Below are 22,469 nucleotides of genomic sequence, written 5' to 3'. Positions count from 1 at the left end.
CAAGTTATTGTAATGTGAATTTGCCTACATAAATATAACACTCATCTTAATACGCAAATAAATGCGAAGTGCGAGAGACATATTTTAGGCACCTTAGTCCCTAATCGTCACGCTCGTCAAATCAAAATAGACACTTCGTTACAAATAGTTACGTATTTTCGTTGTTCAACGTAAAACACTAAATTTCTAACATTAAACAATTAATATTGTTTTTAATGAATAACCAAATACCGAAACAGGAAAAAAATGTATTTTATTTGTACTAAAATTTTTTTTATATTAAGCAAGTTCTTATCAGTTCTCGAGATACGTAAATACATTACTCCATTATACATTTATCAATAATATAATAATAATCAAATATTGCAATGTATAATATGATTTAAGTGTTTCATTAAAATAATGTATGGGTTAATAAGGGTTATACACACTATTTATCATCTAATTCTTGTATACTTACGTGTCTTTTTTATGTACATATTTTAATTGTTATTATCAAATTATTCATTTTTAGAGCTTTTTATTTTCTTATTTATGGATCATTTAATAAGATTATTATAACTATAATTTTTTGTCAGTTCTAATTTGCAGAGATCCAATTTTTTATATTCTATTGCACAGTTATTGCATACATACAGAATATTCTAAAGTTTAGGTACATTTTTTTAAAATTAAAAGATGTGATTTTTTGGGAGTGAATGAACAACAGATTAATTGTTACCAAATATAAATCGTCAAGTAATTAATATCAAAATATTAATAATTTATTATATAATACTATATAGTATTACTATATGATATTTATTCTTAATTTCATAGAACGTATTTTTTCTTTATGTTTATCGATCAACGGGTTATCTATACTGTTACATAATATTTACTTAGATTTAATAAACTATTTAGTATTATCGAGGTCATTATTAAATTATTAATTTTCTTGTCTTATTGGAGTAAAAGAGTCACATTCGCAAAAACATTTACGATTTTATTTTTAAATCTCACAATTTTAAAAGATCACACAAATTTATCGAAATTATCATCAATGGGTGGTTCTTTTTATCAAAATAATATCAATATTTGTTACTTATAGTCGATATTCTTCTTGTGTCAAATGATAAAGATTGTATATTACTTATAAAAAACCACTAGAATAAAAAAACATACAATGTTTTACGCATGTTCGATTATAACTAATACAAGTTACAAAATAAGCAAATTATTTTGAATTAGTAAATTTATTAAAATTTTACCTTTAAAAAGATACCTCATAAGTTTGTCTATCTTTAAAAAAAAATTAAATCCAAAATAAAATTCTACGCAAGTAGAAAATTCTGTAACCAAAAAATTTAAAAATTATACTAAACACAGTATTTTTTGTATTGTATATCCAAATTTGGACGATTATTAAATAACCAAAAATAACGATGTTAGTTGAATTGTTGTAATTTAAAAATATTATTCTTGGTAATTGAAACTTTAAAATATGATAATATGCAAATAATATTTATTTAAACTACTGCCTACGTATATTAATATTTGATAACACGTATAATACGTAATATAATATTATATTATAATACGTAAATATCCTATGCAAGGCTGGGCATTAACGAGTTAAAAAGTTAAAGTTAAGTTACTTTTAACTAAGTTATTTAACGAGTTACTTTTATTTTCAAAAGTAACTTCCAGCTTAACGAGTTAATTTATTAATTTGTCCTAATATAAATTTCATATATTTAAAATTATATTTTGATTTTTATAACTTATTGATATTATATATATAAAAATAATAATTGTGGGAATAACCAAATACTTTACGATATGAATGGGAGTGTTTTGCATTATTTCTATATTTGAAATTTCAATAGATATTAGAATAACGTGTATAAGTACAACTATCTACCTATATAAAATTTGGGAAACGATTTACGAGTAATAATAATAGTATTAGATAATAATATTTTATTTTATTCCTGCTTATTGAAGTATGTAAGTAGTACTTACTAAGTACCTACTGTAATTAATAAAACTACATATGTTTATTGAAAATAGTTAGACTTCCATTATATTGTGTTATTTGTTAAGCTTTGATAAAAATGTATGATAATTTATTGTACATGAAAAAAGAAAATTAACTTATTTTTTACTAAGTTAAGTTACTTTTTTTTCAAATTAACTTTTAACTTTTAACGAGTTAAATAAATAAGAAAACTAACTTTTAACTTTAAACTTAACTTACATTTTTTGTATTAACTTAACTTAACGAGTTAAAATAATTAGTTAACTTGCCCAGCCTTGATCCTATGCCGTTAAACCTTGTCCGCTCAAAATCGTTTTTCTTATATGATGATATTACCTACCATTGAATTAAAATTTAACACCATCCATTACAGCCTATTTATAACCTGCTTTACAGCAGAGCGTCACCCATTTATCTACTTTTTTATCCATTGCTTGATTACATATTATTAATATTTTCGTTTTATGAAAAACCTTATAATATCAACATCTCATATATTACTCATTATTTAAATACTTCATTTAAATAAATATAGAACCTTTGGAATTTCAAATCACCATAAACATAATTTGTTATTTTAAAATTACACTATATAAACCAATATTGTGTTAATTTATTTAACAAAAAAACTTCGTCATTTTATACTTAAATATTTGTCAATTGATTCATAATAAAATAAATATCATGTTATTTATAACCAGAGAGGGGTTAATTTTAAATATTTTCAAATTCATTGTCAACAGGTATTTTAGAGTTTAAAAAAAATTAATTATTTGAATAATAACATTCAGTTTAGGTTAAATGTATCTACTGTTTTAAAATAACATGATAAGACTTTTATTACTAACAATGGCATACTATGCTTATTAGTTATTAATAACTATCATACACTTATAAGCTATAATAATATTGTAATTTGTATTTTCTATTCAAATACAAAATAATTAATAGTAGAAATAAAACTGTTAATACAACACAAGTTTTAAAATTTTTATTAATATATTTACAAATTATTTTGTTGCTATAAAACATGTTTATTATATTAATTAATTTGAATTAATCAATTAATGTATATGTAGTAGGTAGATACATACCTACTATAATAATTTAACGTACTGGTTTTCACTTTTCAAATCGTTAAATTTTTTAACAGACTGATAACTGATGAATTAAAAAAAAAATTAAATCTTTATGCTGGTCATAATAATATTATGTTTTGTGCTTATTGGCATTAAAAATATTATTCAATAATATATATGATTTATTATTTCAATCGGAATTATATATACTGACCCTTTAAGACACATAAATATGTCTAAACATATTTTTATGTCAAGATTTTTAGGTTTGTTAGGTCTGACATTGGCATATACCATAAATTATTTAATGCCTATATTTTCCATTTGTATTGATAACTATGGATATGGTGTAATAACGACCATTTATGTGTAAAATAATTAACCAATTTAGTAATCCCATTAAATAAAATATATTTATCAACAGTTTATTTATATACCTATGCTAATATAAAATATAATATTTTATTATACACCAACAGATTTCACTTAAATGTTTATTTTTACTTGATTCCTAATGTTTCATAATATTTTTTGCTAACGATGTAAAGTTAAATCAGTTTTATAGTAAGTTTATAGTTAGTTTTAGTTTTAGCAATAAATAACACATATATTTAGAAACATCAATTCTGATTAAATTCATTTTTTGGGAAAGACGGTTTTATAAATTTTAAGCAAGTAAAAAAGCTGTCGGCCATTTCAGATATGATGTCGGTAATTCTCAATGATTTCATGTAAGTTCAACATGTTAACTCGTGAAGTAAAATCTTAAATTAGTGTACCAACTACTTTATCAACAATTATATTATCATTTGCGATACGATTATTACGTGACTTAGATTTCGAAGTTAAAGTCTAGTGTTCGTCATTCGCCGTGATAAATAATTATCATATAGTGTTCACAACCCCGAGAAATAACATAGATCAGTGGACAGCGAGTGGTGAATTAATCACTTAATCATTACCAATAATAGATACTTTCAAATTAAATCTCAACGGATGTGGTCGTGGTACAGTTCAAGCTCATTTGCGATCAATAACGTAGCCAACCCGGCAGACAAAATTGTTTTACGTGAATATTATAATAACATAAGCAACGTTATAGTCCAGGATTACTATGGCTTCGAGACAAATTCAAAAAAATTTGTCCAAAACGTTTCGTGGCAACAATGCCATTTAATCGCATGTTAATTGTACGCGTTACATATTAGCGTCGCACTGTCTGACAAGGGATATATGACTCAAATGAATAATATTATAATAATATAATATGACGTGCGTTTCGGGGTCTGTTCAATGACTGTACACGTAATACGCGTAATTATACACCGTGGTCATTACACAAGGATAAACAACCGTCGACCCTCGGTTTTGGAAAAAATGTTTTCCGAAACGGACTCGACGTTTGTAGTGCGTAACATCACGCACGCACGCACTACAATGCTCGGAAAACCTGCTCGAAAATCAATATACCCACACACCAAACATAGATATTTTACTCTTGCGTCACGTCACTTCTCTTCGGGGTAGGACAATCGATATGCCCCCCATCCCCCTCCCCCCACCACCCGTGTCCGGCTATGGTGATGATGGCTATGTGGTTGGAAGTCGGTGGGATACGAGAGGCACGGTGGATGAGTAGTGAGAAGAGGTGCGGTACTCGGTCGCGGGAGGCGCCCCGTAGCGGCCGCCGCCCAAGTCGCTATAATATAGTCTGAGCGGAAAAATCGACCGCGGCCGCCGTCGTCGGGAAAACCGGGCAGTGCACGCGATAAAATTCACGGTGTTCCCTCGTCCAAGCTCGTCGCCGTCGTCCGTGCTCGACAACCGTCGCGCGCTACGGTTCTTATTTCATGTAGAGGTGTTCACCGACGGCCGTCTTCCGCGAGTCTCTTATCGTCGTAAGGCGTCATCACCGTAGTCGTTGGGTCTCACGGTTACCGCAAATCTCGACGACACCGTCGTCAACCCCGACGAAGCGCCGTTTTTGAGTTTCGGCATCGTTTTTGGGGTTATTATTTTTGTTACCCACTTCAAGACCCGATGTCGTTAGGCCGAGTTCAGTTCACCGCAAATGCCACGGCACAAGTAAGAACCGTACAGAGTAGATGATATTTATATATGTATAAAGTAGTTTGGATTTGTTTTATTATATTATTGCTATCATTATTATTATTATTATTACATACTCTTCATTCGTTGCATATATTCGACTATTGTCGGCTTTTCTGGGATGGCTGTACAATCGATGAGAAAATAAAAACAATTTTCCGGCTTTGGATTTGGTCAGGTTTGATGTGTTTGCGAGGCGTGGAAAACGCGTAAAAAAAAGACAGTGTGGAAAGGACGCCGCCGTCTATGCCTATACGGACCGTATATAGGTCACTGGGCAAGGCCTGCATATATGTATATATATATATACACATAATATTATAATACAACGAGACGACGAGGCGCGCGCGCGCACACACACTCACGACCTTCACTTTGTATTTGATTACATCGTCCGGATTAAAACTCGAGTAAATATTCGTGACAATCGTTCTGAGTTTCTGAGTAACTTTGATTGTATGTTATGTTTATATATGTATATATTTGTTGAGTGGGCGGTATGAGTGAAGTATATAGTTGAATATTAACTAAAATGACAATTTATTATTGTCAGTCTCCACTAAAACGAATAAAAACGTGAACAAACTCACGAGCCCAAAATTGTATTTTGAACTATATTATGCGTATTGTTAAGTTTCTTCGGATGACTATGTTTTGGATGTGAGCGATTGCCCAGAAAAACGTATAATTGGTTTCATATAATATTGTCGTATGCCGTAAACATTCGATATATTTACTACAATAATACGATCATATCGTGTATCAATGTATGTGAGTGTTATCGATAGCTCATATATAACATTAATAACGAGTATTAAACTATTATAGTATTATTATTGTTATTTCGATCGTATACGAAATCGATTATTCGTCAAGAGCAGTGTATACCTACCAACTTACTACATAGCCACTGTCTACTAACATAATAGAATAGGTACTTTAGAAAATCATTTTTTAGTTTTTTATCAATGAGAATAGATAAATGTGAACTTCTCGATTTGTCAGAAAAATAAAAAATAAATTTTGAGATGATGTTCAGGCCATCAGATCGGTAATTTTCTGAAATTCTCCATTCGGATTACTATCTGTTACCTACTGGTAATACTTAATATTTACTATGTATAATATGATATTAATTTATTATCAATGAGGTTTCTATTAAACTATAAATCGGATCCGTAATGTCGAAATATTTATCATTTTTGTACTAATATATTAATAGTATCGTAGTTTTAAACTAATTTTTCGTATTATTTGTCTTCCGTGTATATCATCATCTATCTATGCTAACTTTCATCGGCACCACAAGACAATACTATTTTGTCACCACTTTTAAAGATTAGACACATACATTTAAACATTTGCTGCACTTTAAAAAGTTACAGCTTTAGTGAGCCTACATTGACAAATCAAACGTTATTCGTTATTTTCTTTTATTAGATATTTATAATTTAAAAAGTTTCAACATATTATTAAACATTTTCTTAAGTTTTTAAATAAATATAATTTTAATACATAAGTATTACAATGTTGGTAATGTTATGAATAACAATACAATATTAATTTATAATATTGTATATTCACTTGGATAATTCAATACATTTGCAGTTTTTCTTAAGCATAATTATTATAACGAGGGACAGGGCTAGTCGCACCATGATTTTAAGTGACAATTGCTTTTGGTTTTAATGTCCAAATTTTAATTGATAGTTAGTTTGATTACGTCATTTCTGTTCTTATCTTATATGTCAATAATTGTCAGTGAATATTAAAAAACACACGTCATCGATACGTCATGTGTATGTGTACCTGGAAAATCATTATTTACATCTACATACAACCGATTGGTCACATCTGTGTAAAAATAAAACAATATCTCAATTTATTTAATTCAAATAGGTTTAGAAGCCAGTCGAAAAAATAACTTATTTACTCCTGTTCTAGTGAATTTCACTAAAGTCCAAAAGTAATTTTTTATCACTCTTAATATTTTTGTCCACGGTTATTTTTAACTGGCCATTAATTAGTTATCTGTCATTTATATACATCTATCTTGCAGTGATTTATCCCAAATCAAACTTTTCGACGGGTCCTTTCATTCTTCTATGTTCCACACTCCTCTTCAGAAACTACTCCAAAAGATAACTTCGAGTAAAATTACAATCATTCATTAAATGTAGGCATTTACAATCTATTTTTTTTATGAATATTTTTAGACTTTATGAAGATACTATAAGAACATGTTATATATTAGAATTTTTTTTCTTATATGTGATTGCATTTAATTTTCAAACTCTTCAATAAAATGAGATTCTCTAATATCTATCTTAACTTTGTATGATTGTATGTCGTATAAATTATAATATTTAAATACAACAAAGTATCCAATACACAAATTAAAATTGATGATCTTTTAACTTGAACAAATTGTAGCAATTTTGTGAATAGGTTGTATTAATTTAGTATATACTGTATAGTGCATAATGTATATTCTATAATAATAGTCTGAAATTTATATAAAAGAATTAAGAAATAATAATATAATGCACCACTAATGTTTATTATTTATATAGTACATACTTTATTAAGCAACGCACAATAGGTATTGAACTAAATAATATTGTAAAATAATATTACGTATTTAATCAAATGTTTTGTGTTTTACAACTACAGTAAACTTAACTGATCCAATATTACTTCTACAGATATATTTTTATTAAAATATCCCATTGTCCTACAGTCGACAATAAATCTTATGACTATCAATTTGTGTACAAATTGAATATAAAACCTATTTTGAATAGATGTAACCGTCATCAGGTCACACGAGATATATATTTTTTATTTTGTTTCTGATAAACTTTGTGTTGGACAAGGTAAATATAATTTTCTTTCCTATTTCATTTCGCTGAATTCTCGTAGGTACTAATCGTAATACTTTTGTTTTTTCCATAGTAATAAAAAGAGCCGACAACGACTGTGGTAAATAGTTTTTTTAATTATCAGTTTTAATTTTTATTTACCTATCAGTCTGGTCATGATAGCCCAGCAAGACAATGTTTTCTCCGATTTAGCTGTCGTCGTTAAATCCGCGTTATCTTTCGAGCACACGCCACCATTACCCCCCTTTACCATACCGAGCGATAATTATAATAATGCAATTAAAAATTATTTTCAATCAACCTACTTGCCGTTTTTGAACGCCCTTATTATACATGTCGGTTTTATACTATATATAGTATTACCACTGAAAACATTATCGAGCACGTTCGTTTTATTGCATATTAGATGTAATCGGCGAATATTGAGTAACAACTACCGTAATCTCGATTTAATAGTGCATCATAATATATAATAATATTCTCCTAATATTTTAGTGTAAGGCCCATTCAAATATTATTGTTTTATAATCTATCATATAATATTGCGAACATGTTGTTATTGTCTATTAGAGTTTGGACCGGTGACTACGGTCCAAGTGCAGTACATTTCTCACAAACTACATCTATATATACATTATACATTTTGTACGACGTATCCCTACTGTTGGTGATTTTTTATTTTTCTATTCGCCATGTATTCTATTTTGGGATCCCGTCGTGAGATCAGTCAATTGGTGAACTAAACAGTACTTCAGCGACAGCAGCAGCATCGCGTTGCCTCTTGTCCATAGTGATAATAATAATAATAATAATAATAATAATAATAATAATAATGTCGTAAAGATACGTCATGGTTAACGTGTGATGACAGTGCCGCTAGTCGCGCGTTCGAAGGACGATCGATACTATAATAATAATATATCATTGTAAACCGCACATCCGTCCGCAACGACGTGACGTTTTGTGAGATTATACTTGGGAGGTTTTTTCTGCGTTCGTAAGATCCCTTTTTTCCATACCGGATACCTATAGAATCGTGATACACCCCACTGCCGGCACAGGACAAGAGGAAATCGTAGTTTAAAAACTTAAGCGGTTGCCGATCGATTTTTTTTATATGGTATGTAAACAATAAACACGCGAGCACACGCAACAATAATTATTATATTGTCATGTCGTTTATCACGTTCGAGTAAATTGTTTAAAATAAACGCTAAGGTTCGCAGGGGTTGATGGTGGATGTCTTCGCCATCAGGACCTGAGGGAATAACACTTTAGTAGTTACGTGGTGGCATAATTCGTGCAACTTATATTTTGCAGCGTATGCCGCAAAAAACTTCTGGAAACTCGGTCGGTCTCGAAACTTGCCGGCTTGCCCCAAACAAACAGATGATCCTTATAATAGTCTCATCATAATATATTTTTAAGCTTCATGAAAACACCTAGCTGCCCTAAACAATAGCTACCTGCTATTACACGCGCGATTATTTTGCGATCACGCTTGGTACGACACTTTGTAATATATTAATATTTATCACCATTTCTGAGCAATTATTTTTGACGCAACAAAAGTATTATGCGTTATGCTTGCATATTACACCAAATATATAACGCACAATAGTATCATTTATTAATTCAGACAGTGTTCACGTCATTATTCTTAATGCAATAGATTATTGCAGTCTACATGCATGCTACATCCGACATAATAGGATGTAATATTATAATCAGACAATTTTAAATGCACCTTGAGTCCGTGACCATTCTCTTCAACAGTAGGTATCGACAGCTGTAAGTGTTATCATTCGTAATATGTTTATCAATCAATTATTATTGGACGATGAAATTTCTGATAACATGAATGATTTCTACGGAGTCATTTTATATAGTTTAAATACCTAAGAAGTCGAATAATACCTATTAGGTAAAATTAATAAAATATGAGGTACAAAATGAATACAATTTATATTTCAAACAAATATCACTATAATTACTGTTCGCTTATGTGACTTATCTCACTAAAGTGTGAAAAAACTTCAATACAGAGTATTAATATTTATGGCATAACGGATTTTGTCTTTCAACTTTAAACCCATGTACCAATATTACGAGTATATATATATATATATATATATATATATACCTTAATAAATAAATGTATTACTACGTACATACTATCTTTTAATTTGTATTCACACAATTTCATGTCTAATGAAAATATAAGACTCTAATAATATAAAATTAAAGCTGTGTCATATGTGGTTTTGTAAACATTAAATTATTAAACATTGAACAGTCTCATAAGATAGCAATGATATTTAATTATATTTTAATACTTAGGACACATGTGTATACAGGTACATAATTATATAAATTTTAGTTAGTTGTTTATCATATTCAATTATGTAAGTACAATACTGTTTTTTTAAACATACAAGGTAGTAGGTACAAATTATAAGACACAACATTCAATAAAAATTAATACTTAATGAATATACTCAAATAATATAAAACTTAAATAAATTCATTATTTTCTTCTTGGTGTAAATATATATTAAAAACAAAAAATAATAATAACTCAATATATCGTTTTTGGTTGAAATGTTTTATGTCATAGTGATTATCTTAGTTCAATCATAAAACGATATATAAATAATTTATTCACAAATCTATATTATTATATTATATACAAAAGTCAATAGCTATAAATAACTTAACTTTACCAGTAACAAATTAACAAATATATCAACATTATATACGAATATAATAATTTATCGTTATAAAATATGGTGCTATAGCATAGCCAATAGGTGTATATCTTAGCTTTAGATTCCTCAGCTCACTTGCAAATCATCGTCGGGGTATATATCTTTGTAAACTAACTCCACAAGAATAATGATTATCCACTTGCAGTGGATTAGATAAAACACTTAGTAATTTAATATACCTTCTAATGTGGTCAAAACATCTCTATATACTTTTTTAATGCCTCTAAAAACCTTACCAAAAATATTTATCAAAATTGATTGAGCGGGTACCTAGTTTTTATGTATATAAACAACAAATATTAATTAATTTTTAAATACACATTACATATTATACATAAGTCTCTTCTATTTCTATAATTAATGAAAACACTAGAAATAAACAAAAAAACAAATAAACGATTTTAGATGTCTAGATTGTTTTAAAACGATGCTCAAGTTCAAAACAATATTTATGCAAAATTTAGTAGTCATTGTTTAGTTGAAAATTCGGATTAGTAACAAACGTAAAATCATAAAAAATTCTTATTAAGCATATTTTAACATTATGCGTATAAAGTAAGCATTTTTTATGTATATAATATAATATAATATAATATATACGTTTTTAGTAAAATTTATTCTTGCCTTACATAACAAAATGAATTATTTTGATAATTATATAAATAACTGCTATTAAAATATTTTTTTATTTTTGTTTAGAATCATCAACCAATCACTTACAGAACATGCTGAAAATACACAAGGGACTAAAAAAAAAGAAGAAAAATAAGAAAAATAAACATAAAGAAGAAGAACTTTTCAACGAAGAAGAACTTGAAAAATATCGCCGAGAACATCAAGAGGGAAAAGAAGCCGAAGGTGAAAAAGACGGCCAAGAAGAGTGGCAGAAATTTAAAGCAATCACAGCTGGAATTGACGATGTATTAAAAAAAACACAAGGAGATCTTGATCGTATCAAGACAAACAGTTTCTTTCAAAGAAAACCTACACAGACTGAACTCAAAGCTGCCGAAGAGAAACTTGAAGCGGAACATAAGGCAAAACTAAGAGAAGAAGAACGCCTAAAAGCTGAAGCAGAGGCTCAAACTGCTACTAAAGTAGCAGAAGAAGCAGCGGCTTGTGTAACAGCTGAAGAAGAGTCTTCATCAGAAGAATCAGATAACGGTAATGATATATTTGACACTTCATATGTCGATGTTATAACAAGTGGAGAAGTAAAACTTGCATACATTCCAGAAAGTCCAACTGAAGAAAACTCAGAATTTGATCCATTTGATACATCAATAGTAGACAAAGTAATCCAACCTAATCCTTCTAAGAAGAACAAAAGATACATTAGTCTTGGATGTGCGGTTGAAGTTCTTTCCGGCAAGGAAGTTGATATCAATCCCGAGGTATTCAGGTCAACTGCTGTCCGAAAAAGACCTAAACCTGTAAATTTGTTATTAGAAAGTTTTGACGAAACCAGTTCAATCGCAAAACTTGTTGATGACAAACCAGTAAAAACATTGCTCGATGACGATCCAGATTTACCAACCGACGCATTACCGTTAACAATAGTCACTCCTATTGAGGTGAAACCACAGCCGATTAAAAAAGAAAATAAAAAAACTCCCGAACAAGATATTAGTCAAATTATCGACGAATTTGATTCGCCGCTTATTTTATCTGAAACTGCAAACACACAATTACAGCTTGATGACGATATTGATGACGAGTTTGCTGCATTAGCTGCTGAATCTTTGTCCAAATCTCCTTTACCGGAGGACGTTGATCCATTTGATACATCTTTTGCAGACCATCTTGTCCCTGCAGTTAACAATCTCAATATTGAAAGTGAAAAAACTAACCAACCAACTAATGATAAAGTAGCGGAAAAAGAATTTTTTGAAATCGTTAGACCGCTAAGTCTTGAACATAGAGATTTGTTGGGTGGAAGTACAACAGATTTATCAGTTATAGGACATAATCCGATTGAACCTCATAATCTAGTATCAGAAACTACGCATATTGATCCATTTGATACATCTATTGCAGAAAGTTTATTACCAGGAAAAGGAGAATTAAAATTACTCGAAAAAGAATTATTAGAAGATTCTAAAACACTTTGTAAAAAAATAATAATTGAAGAAGACGACGATTTTGATCCAAGAGCCGAAGACATTGTTCGACCAGCTGAATTAAATCTAAAAGAGAAGAGAGTTAGTATACCTAAAGTAACATTTGCCTTAGAAAAAGATTTGTTAACTGACGACTATCACGGTGAGCTGCATGTAACAAAACCATTGACTCCATATTACCCACAGGACCAACCAAACGACAACAATTTCGAAATTGATCCATTTGACACATCATATGTACAACACGCACCTGGAGAGGTAGAGTTAAAATTATTAGAAAGCGAATTGGTAGAAACTGAATCAAAGTGTACAGATATACTGACTGAAGAAGAATTCATACCTCACATACTTCATACTCCTGTTGAACCAGAAATTGCCATTCCTGAAGAAATCGATCCGTTTGACACTTCATTTGCTAACGACGCTGCGCCTAGTCAAACAGAAATAAAATTATTAGAATCTGAATTTATACATAAATAAAGATGGCAAATCCATTTTTAATCGGTGATCCAACATCTACCTTCACCGAAAATAATAATACTTTCAATCCTTTTTTAACTAATACAGCAACAGATCAAGAGTCTCATAATGATAATCCTTTTTTTTCAACATTTGATTCATCAAACGCTATTCCAGACAACACAAATCCTTTTTTGGCGTTCACACAAAATCCTGAACCAGCTCAGTCAGTTGTTGATCTGCTGGGTATTAATGAAACCCCCCAAACTACTGTATTAGAAGATGCATCCAAAATGAAACCTCCACCACCGAGACCAGCTCCACCAAAACGACCACCACCAAGACCAACACCACCACCACCGCCTTCACATGAAGCCAAAGAACTCATACTCAGTGTAACAGGAGAAATGGATGCGACTTCGTTACATTTATTAGATAGATTAGCAAAGACTCCAAGTCCCATTCCAATGCGAGACTTATTAACACCAAGCCCTACGCCAACAGCTGATCTATTAGGATGTGAGGATCTTCAACCTCCGATTAACTCTCAAATGTCAAGTGTTTTTGATCATCATTCCAATAATATTGAACTTCCATCAGGATCAAAACCAGAAAGACCAAAATTTCCACCCAAAATTGATTTTCTTATGGATGATTTATTAGAAGATGTCCCAATTCACGAAGGCGTACAGCCTGAAGAATTTGATGTGAAAAATAGAACCCCGTCAATCTCAGAAAACCCACCATTAACTGTAGAATCGAAGCCATCTTCAAGGAAATCTTCAAATGAATTTATTCTACCAGTTAGAAGATTATCTCACGACGTTACAGAATCCAGAAAAATTATGCCCGATTTGAGTAAAATAGCAGATCGTAGGAAATCAGATATAGGTAATTTTGCACCAATCTTACCTTCAAGAAAACCAACAAGCCAAAGTGATCAGTCACTTTTACAAAGTAAATCTGAAAACATAATTCAAGAAATAAATGAACCCGAAGACAAATCATATGATGAAATATTACAAAATACACCAAAAACTAATTTTGTATCTACTGAAAAAAATATTGACCAAAATGTACAAGAAGAAAGTTTCCCTGAAATATCTAAAGAAATAAACACTGAGAAGAATGAAGAAAAAGATGAATCAGATTTGGATTCGCAACAACAACAAATAGAATCGTCTGATCACATTGAAATTGACACTCCATCGAATGGTACAAAAGTGACACCATCAGCAACAGACCTTTCACCGATAGAATTGACAGAGAAGGAAAATTTGTCTTTTAATGCGTTTTATGTAAACACAACTTTACCAACATCTGAATCATTTCCTTCATTTACTGATGGAGATGGAATGGGAGAGAATTTAGATACAGATGCATACGATACAAAACCAATACCACCAGTGCCTGATCCATCGCCTTTCCAAGAAATACCTTCTCAGGAAGCATCATTTAGTGCAGTATTTGAAGTGTCCGAGCAAATAGCGAGTACTCCATTCGAAGTTCAAGAACCACAACAAACAGACAACATAGAACCGATTATAACTACAACAGTGCCAGACTCATTTCCGGTATCAACAGGGAGTGAAGACCACGATGCATTTGATGCATTCGCTGCAAAATTTGACGATTCTCAAAATGATAGTAATGTATCTGGAGTAGCATTCGACGCATTTGGAAGTGTATCGGGAGGAGCATTTGATGATTCAACAATGGGTTTTGGAAACGATGATAACTTTGATTCATTCTTATCAACACATCAAATTCCAGCTGCACCACAGTCAACACCAGCTAAAGTAACAAGAAATAATTCCGGAGAATCTTTAGATGAAAATGATTTCAATGTTTTTATTAGGTACTTACTATTATAATCTACAATAATATATATGTGTATACAATTGTTTAAACTTAAATTATACAATTATTCGTTTTTAGACCTAAGACAGAGTCAGATAACACCGATCAATCTACCGTGCCTTCAATAGCTCCTCCACCTAAAGTACCTACAAGTTTATTTCAAGAAGGAACTCCTTCTAGATTTAATCCATTTGATCAAGAGCCGAATGAAACGAATTATAAAAACCAAGGTATTAAAAAAAATAAAAAAATATGAACTATAACGTTTATAATATTAAAATATATTTTATATTAACTTACTCCATTAGATACATACTCTCCTCAACCTATACCTCAAAGAACTGATTCTCAAGAGACACCACCAAGTCCTTTGTTTGATGAAGATGTCTCTCAACCTCTTGAAGAATTTCCAAGAGTCAATTACAATGGTGATGGCTGGGCAATGGAATTAAGACAACCAAACAAGAAAAAAATAACAGCTCACCGATTTTGGAAAAAAATATTTGTTAAAATCACATACCAGGGAGAAAATCCTGTCCTACAATTGTATAATACTAAGGATGATAAAGATCCATTCCAAGAATTACCATTACAACCGAGTTATTCTGTATCCGATATTGGTAAGAAGCTATTAAGTATTTATGAACGATAATCATGAATGATAAATATTTATTATTTTTAGGGGCCCAACAATATGATCAATACGGTAAAATATTCACTGTGAAACTGTTATATATATTCTATAAAGAAAAGGCAGGATTTAGACCAGGTCAAGTAACAAAAGCTGAAAGGTTAACCAACAAACTGAGCCAATTTGCAGCTTATGCTATTCAGGGTGATTATCAAGGTGTAAAAGAATTTGGTAGTGATTTGAAAAAATTAGGATTGCCCGTAGAACACGGAGCACAAGTAAGTAATGAACAACAACTTTCAATATTAATTTATTTTATAATAGCTTATAATTATGTATATACTTATCTATATAATTGGTATATAGACAACGACATTGTTAAAATTGGGAAGTCATAATTTTGAAGACATGAAACAGTTTAGTGTTTGTATAGAAGAAGCCTTATTTAAGCTATCTGCGCATCGTGATAGAGCATTGAATTATAAAGTAGAAGATGTGCAAATAACTGCAATTGATGAACTATTTGTTGACCAAAACTCACAGGGATCAGTACTCAAACAAATCGCTAGGGTCCGTTTATTCTTCCTAGCATTCATGTGCGGTGAGTATTATTAGAACAAATATTCAGTTTGAAATTACATTAAATTCCTATTTTTAAACTATAATATTTCAGGAATGCCCGATGTTGAGTTGGGTGTAAATGATTTAGTTCGACAAGGAAAAGAAGTAGTCGGCCGTCATGACATAATTCCGGTAGTTACTGAAGAATGGATTCGATTGGAAGGGGTTGAGTTCCACAATTGTGTTCAACAAGATGAATATGAGAGAACAAGAACTATAAAGTAATATTTTAAGTTAAATTAATTAAAATATTTTATTAATTGTTTTAAATTAATAGGTTTAAACCTCCAGACGCTTGTTACATCGAATTAATGAGGTTTAGAGTCAGACCACCCAAAAACCGTGAACTTCCTTTACAATTGAAAACAACAATGTGCATAACGGGAAATAAGGTACCTAATTTTAAGCTATAAGAACATAACTTAATTTTATTGTTTGCATAACTCCGATGTAAATATATTTAATAATTTTAGGTAGAATTAAAAGGAGATGTACTCGTACCAGGATTTACGAGCAGGAAATTAGGACAAGTGCCTTGTGAAGACGTTGCCATTAGATTTCCAATACCGGAATGTTGGATATATCTATTCAGAGTAGAGAAGCATTTTAGATATGGATCAGTGAAATCTGCACATAGAAGGTACTTGCAAAAATAAAAAGATTTCAAGCACTAAATGACTATCGTTTGTTAACTTATTATTCCAAAAGGACGGGCAAAGTGAAAGGTATCGACCGTTTTCTTGGTACAATGGACAATCTCGAACCTCATTTGATTGAAGTGACATCTGGTGAGGCCAAGTATGAACATCATCACAGAGCTGTAGTATGGAGAATGCCGAGATTGCCAAAAGAAGGACAGGGTTAATATTACCTTATATATAATGATTACACCTACTGACCCTTAATTTTGGTTATTTTATTTTTTACAGGAGCGTACACTACGCACAACCTCGTATGCCGCATGACCTTAACGTCGTACGATCAAGTTCCTGAGGAGCTGGATAAATACTGTTATGTGGAGTTCACAATGCCAACAACCCAGGTGTCACACACCACCGTTAGGTCGGTATCAATTGTAAACAGCGAAAAAGATTCACCACCTGAAAAATATCTGAGACTAATGGCCAGACATGAATATAGGTAAATTTTTTAAGCATTAAATAAGGGCATGGACCAATTGTGACAAAACAATATTTGTATGTTATGGTCAGTGTGCTAACAGCGCTGCTATATTTTAGGCTTCTTATATACCATTTACTATATCGATTTGTGAAAAACTCAACAATTATTATTGATTTGCATCCAATATTCTATAATTATATTGAGATTTTTATGAAACATCATTATTTCATTGTTATCAACGAATAAATTAAGTATGAACCTGAATGATTGACGATAACAAGTTTTCATTATCGATACCTACTTATCCGCCTAATTGATACGTTCCACACACTTTAATATTATTATATATGTTATATACGGAATAACACAATGATGTACCATAAATACTTTTATAAGAACGAATATACGTTATTATCATTTATTTATAATTCATCCTATACAGAAATTTAACAGTCAAAAAGTGTGGTCAAAAAAACATATATATCAATATCTTGTTAGCTGTTTAGTTTTAATTAAAACTTTGACGTTAACTCTGAAAAATAGCTTAATTTTTAAATCAGTTTCTCTTAACTGTAGTAAAACATAAAAATATGCAAACAAACAAAATCCCTTCAACCAAAATAGTGCATGATTCATTAAACTTTAACTATATTTGTTTATATAAATATATCATTAGGTAGATTATAATTAACAAATAAATTTAACTATTATTTTCGATCTTTTCGATTTTTAATGTAATTATATAATTTTTTTTATTGAATCTGAAAAAAAGAACCTATTTATTAATATACAATTTTATAAAAGTATTCAGTAATATTAATTATAATATTATAAATACTGAAAATAACTGAGCGCAATTGGTCGATCAACCTAGAAACGAGTGCAATTATTGATCTATTGACCGAGAAAAAACCGAGCACAATTTAAGCGCAATTGGTAAACTGCCTAAAATACTATTATCGTTGTATTTTATTGTTTATTAAATTCCTGATGGAAGTATATTGCACAGCATTTAGGTTTGCTTAGTTAAGCAGGTACCTACTTTGTCTTGAACATTCTAATCAAATATTATTTTATTTTATTTTTTTTATTATAAAGTGTTACTGACATACAGGGTCGTCAAACTTATTGATAATTTAATATAAAATATAACATATATAAATGGTAAGCGTAAATTAATTACAACATTTACAACAAATTACAGTAATTTACATCGATAAATAAATAAATAATGATACAAAAAAGAATAATTAATTAATTAAATTAGGTGTAGTGATTTTTATTATAATAATTATTATTCATTAATCATTACCAATTTCTCACAGGGTGGAAATCGAACATATACACGGACAGATCGAAGAAAACCCATATCTAGCTGCAACTGCGATGCCAAGAGCCACCCCAGAAGCAAAACCACCGCCAACCCCGCAGGCTGCTTCGGACAGTGACTCTTCTTCTTAAATCAATGGCGTACGCTGAATTTTTTAATGGGGGGGGGGGGGGGGTTAAACCCCTACTCCCTCATATAGGTATACCACTGTCTTAAATAATATACTATTTAAATAGTGAATTTTCTAGTACTATATAATTGTTATGATGTTACATAATTTGTTAATATTCAATTTTAGCTTATGATCTCTTCCTCTACAGTTCGGTTAATACATATTTTATACAATGTACATAATAAATTTAGTTTAGACGGCGACGTACTGTCGAATACTCTAATACTATAATATTACCACGAAAAGCACATTAATAAAAATATCTAAATCCACGTGCAAGCTGAAATAAATGACTACTTATTACATAAACTATTTATATTTCAACTTAACGTCGAACAGTGAAATTTAATAGCTGTGTCGTACTGTACATCTGTAAACCATAGAAGAAAAATTAAACACTTTTTATGAGTCATTTTTTAAATAGATTTTTTTATTAGTGGGCTATTACGGTATCGAGTTCATAAGATGACAATAATACACGTCGATATCGTTTTACAATATACCCCTAAACAATTTTTTTACTCTTATTTAAATGCTTGGGGTGTCTCGTTATTTTTATTAGTGACTTTTTGTATTACCTAGCTGTTACGAATACGTGTTGTTTTTTTCATACTATGCCCGTGTCGTACATGTGCCATAATAATTATAATGTCATACGTTTTACGTAGATAACAATTATACGTAAAAAAATCTATATTTATATGTTTACGAAAATATCCATAACAAGTATTATATTCGTGTATAATACGTGTATAATACGTGAACAATGATAACTATTCATTACCTACACCTAGTATAGTATTATTATTATTACTGTTGTTATTATTATTATAATTTTTTTTCTAACGGAGTAACGTACTTAGTTAATTTTAATTTTTTGGTCATTTTATTAAAGTGTAAATAATATGATTGAATACTTCGTAACATTATAAGCCACAGTTACACGACTAAATGAGTGACTACGAATTATATATTAATAAATATAATACTTTCGCAATACAATGTACATACATGTCATAGGCTTGAATGATCGGTTTACTATCGATCGTTTTTTTTTGTTAAACTAAAAGATTTGAAACAAAGTTAAACAATAATTATCACCATAGGAGTATATTGTATTAATACATCCCGATTGTTATTATTTAAACCATAATGAAAAAAAAAAAAACAATATAATTCATAACTATCACTAGTCCACTGATATGCAAAATACAGACTACGCGTGACTAATTGGCTATAATACTAAATAAATTAAAATTAAGAACGAAACTTTTTATTAGCTTATCTTAATAGGATTGTATTAAAACAAAATGGTTAAGTTTTTTGGTAGGAATAAAGCATTATAATTAAAGTTCGTCGACTCAAGTCACTGAAATTTCAGTTCTGGTCACGCAAAAACGATTTAATTGTTTTTCATTTATACATTCTGAGCGTTGTTATACTTGCAATTTAGAATATTTTATCTTACGATCAGCAATAGGATTTTAATAATATTTGTAATATTGTAATAATTATTTTACCGAAATACAGTGGTGTGTTATACAACCTAACTACTTTATTTTTAATCATACGTATCTTACTATTCTCTGTGAAATGGATTAATCGTTTTTGTTGCATATCATGAAGGTATCAAAAACTTTTGAACGCGTTAATTGTTATTTGTTAATTTGTAAGACATAAAATATTATTGAAAATAATATAAACTATTAATATTACACTTACTAACATATTAACTATTAATATTGTGGTTATATAGCTTTGATTGTTACAGTTAAGATTGAAAAGTCAAATATATGTCAGTACGTCTCAATGTATCAAAAAAATTTAGGTACACTGAGATAAGTACCCATGTATCTATTCGCAATAACAAATTATCGCATATATATTAGTTGGACTATATCCATTATTCAATAATCGTCGGTTATATTATGGTGTGGTGAATTTTAAATAAATAACCTTCTTAGAAATTTGTCCCGAGTATTTAAGATAACTCAACATTCCGCGTTAAATTCAATATTTGAGACGTATTTTATGTTAAAATATTTATATTATTATTATAATACGTACAAGCATAATGTATTCTTAAAAATGTATTGTGATAAAACATTTTAGACGTTCTGTTTAGAGTATATTATTATTTTATTCGCGTTATTATTTTGTTGAACTTTACTTTTCGATGTTAAATTTAATCGGTTACTAAAAAACTTATTTACGCGTTCGTTTATAACAATAAAAAATATAGGTATTGATGTATTTTCAATATTTATCTATTCCATCATGTTATTTCGTTTGCGATATAATACGAACAATTATGTATTTTATTTATGTTGTGTTTGAATGTTTCTGTTTTTTATTAGTGTAATAAAATGTTTTAATGTTCATTATTATTTAACTATTATTATACCTATCTATATTATTATTATCATACGAATCATTTGATTCCTATCACGTGTAAGAGACATTTTATTGTAAAGTATATTTTTTATTTAGTTCAGTATTTATGTTATAACAATAACTAATAAGTACACATAACGATACATTAATTAAGTGTTTATAATAATTATATTATGTATGAACGAGTATGCAATATGTTCAGTATTCGGTGTATAACTATATAAAACACATTTAAGACTATAAATATAAAAATAACTTTAAAACAAATATTGCTGTTGTGTTTTTTGGTTTGAAAAACCTTTTTATGAAATAGGTACATGAGTAAGTATTTATAGATACAAGTCAAACACTCGGCTACAGCAACGAGTAATAACATTGCAAAATGTATTATTAAAGCCCGTGTTAATCATATTTTAGACTATTCATATACAATACTCATGGTTATATAACTACCTACCATACGATGGTAAGAATACTGTTGTATAAGCCCTCACTTATAATATGAGTTGCTTAATAAGTCACGAAAGTAAATAATAAAGGTTGATGCCATACAATGTTGTGCAAAAAAGACTTTAAGCTAAACATATATGATTTAAGTCTATAAAAATTGCACTGTAATTAAAAATTGATAGATTTTTATGGATCATAATTTATTGAATTCATTAAAACTTGAAGACTAAATTATGTCATATTGCCATATTGATGTTAAGTTTAGTACTAATTGAATATGAAAACATTAGTTATAGTAGGTACAGAAGTAAAACAACTAGTAATTATAATTCATGTTAATTTTTTTTTCAATGTATTTATTATTAGTTACGTATAAAATACGATTTTATTTATTACTACGTTTTGTCGATCCATTTACAAGCACAATAAATAGATATTTAATGATGTTTAGG

General features: G+C 29.6%; 1 protein-coding gene across 1 annotated transcript; it reads left to right on the top strand.

Moving 5' to 3' along the window:
- Positions 1-4,836: 4,836 nt before the first annotated feature.
- Positions 4,837-20,356, top strand: LOC107165887 (uncharacterized). The gene is given in 13 exon segments (XM_015514322.2): positions 4,837-5,184; positions 11,558-13,453; positions 13,456-15,295; positions 15,376-15,527; positions 15,606-15,917; positions 15,980-16,206; positions 16,295-16,529; positions 16,602-16,770; positions 16,827-16,941; positions 17,023-17,189; positions 17,258-17,409; positions 17,479-17,689; positions 18,997-20,356. Coding segments are annotated over 12 exon segments (5,586 nt in total). The 5' UTR covers positions 4,837-5,184; positions 11,558-11,583; the 3' UTR covers positions 19,133-20,356.
- The last annotated feature ends 2,113 nt before the right edge of the window (positions 20,357-22,469 follow it).

Source organism: Diuraphis noxia, unplaced genomic scaffold (genome assembly GCF_037042655.1).
Source record: "Diuraphis noxia isolate RWA-SAM2 unplaced genomic scaffold, SU_Dnox_SAM2 contig0004, whole genome shotgun sequence".
Classification (NCBI taxonomy): Eukaryota; Metazoa; Arthropoda; class Insecta; order Hemiptera; family Aphididae; genus Diuraphis; species Diuraphis noxia.
The sequence above is the reverse complement of the archived record's forward strand: the minus strand, read 5'-3'. Positions and strand labels throughout refer to the sequence as shown.